At 59.6% G+C, this 894-nt stretch overlaps 1 protein-coding gene across 1 annotated transcript in view; it reads right to left on the bottom strand.

Annotated features, from left to right (window-relative positions):
* The window catches only part of LOC131885956 (uncharacterized), a gene marked incomplete in the record, with an annotated part of 7,511 nt that overhangs the window by 6,289 nt on the left and 328 nt on the right, over positions 1-894 (bottom strand). Inside the window, 1 exon segment of the mRNA XM_059234171.1 lies at positions 3-648. Coding sequence (XP_059090154.1) covers positions 3-648 — 646 coding nt within the window.

Raw genomic sequence — 894 nt, 5'->3', positions numbered from 1 at the left:
GCCTCTCGACGCAACGCACGGGTGGCACGAGCACTCTTAGATTTCGGGTCCGAACCCGACGATCGGGTTTGCCGCACCGATGTCATGTTCTTGGTCACCACCCGTTTGGCGATCCGTTGGTCCGTGTACTTTTTCTTCAAGGCCTGCATGGAGGCCGGTAATTTCGGGCCGGCAGGCATTTTCTTCAAGTGCGACGGTCCCTCCCGCTTCCGGGTCACGCTCTTCTTGGCCACGCTCGGGCCGGCAGCCAGTTTCTCATCGGGATCACTCGACTCGTCCGAACTGCTCTCCACCCCGTGACTTAAACTGGGCTGATTGAAGAAGTCGAGTTCCTGGGGCAATAAATTGGTCCCACGCAAACACAAGAACGTGAGAAAATCTTCGGTCTTGGGACGCTGGCCGGGTTTGAGTCCACCACTGGCGGCGCGTTGGGGGCTGCTGCCGTGACCCGAAGTACTGCATGAATGGGTAGACGGAGCCGAGGGCGGATGAGGCGGCGGGGGTGCGGCCGAGGCCCGCGTAGAGGAGCCACTGGCGTGAACCGCGGCCGGACCGGCCGAGGTGGGCGTGGGCGGACCCGACATCGGCCCAGATTGGCCTTGGGCAAACTTGCGTTGAGCGTGCACTCGACCGGGGGCCATCATGTCGCTGCAACAAGCATAACAGGTATTATAGACTAGGGGTGGAAACACCGTTACTTGTAATAACATGGAGGGACAACATGGGTGGACCCTCAGATCAGACGCCCAAACACCATCCCCGGCTTGGGATGTTAGGCCATAGTGCAAAGGTGCCAAACTGGCCCCGCCCCCCCCCAAATGGTCGACTCAGCTATGGGAGGGGTCCATTAAACGGAGGCGAGATTTCTCCGCCATGCTTACGTTTTCTTATCAT

The sequence above is a fragment of the Tigriopus californicus genome, chromosome 8, assembly GCF_007210705.1.
Source record: "Tigriopus californicus strain San Diego chromosome 8, Tcal_SD_v2.1, whole genome shotgun sequence".
NCBI classification, from domain to species: Eukaryota; Metazoa; Arthropoda; class Copepoda; order Harpacticoida; family Harpacticidae; genus Tigriopus; species Tigriopus californicus.
This window is presented reverse-complemented; position numbering and strand designations above follow the sequence as displayed.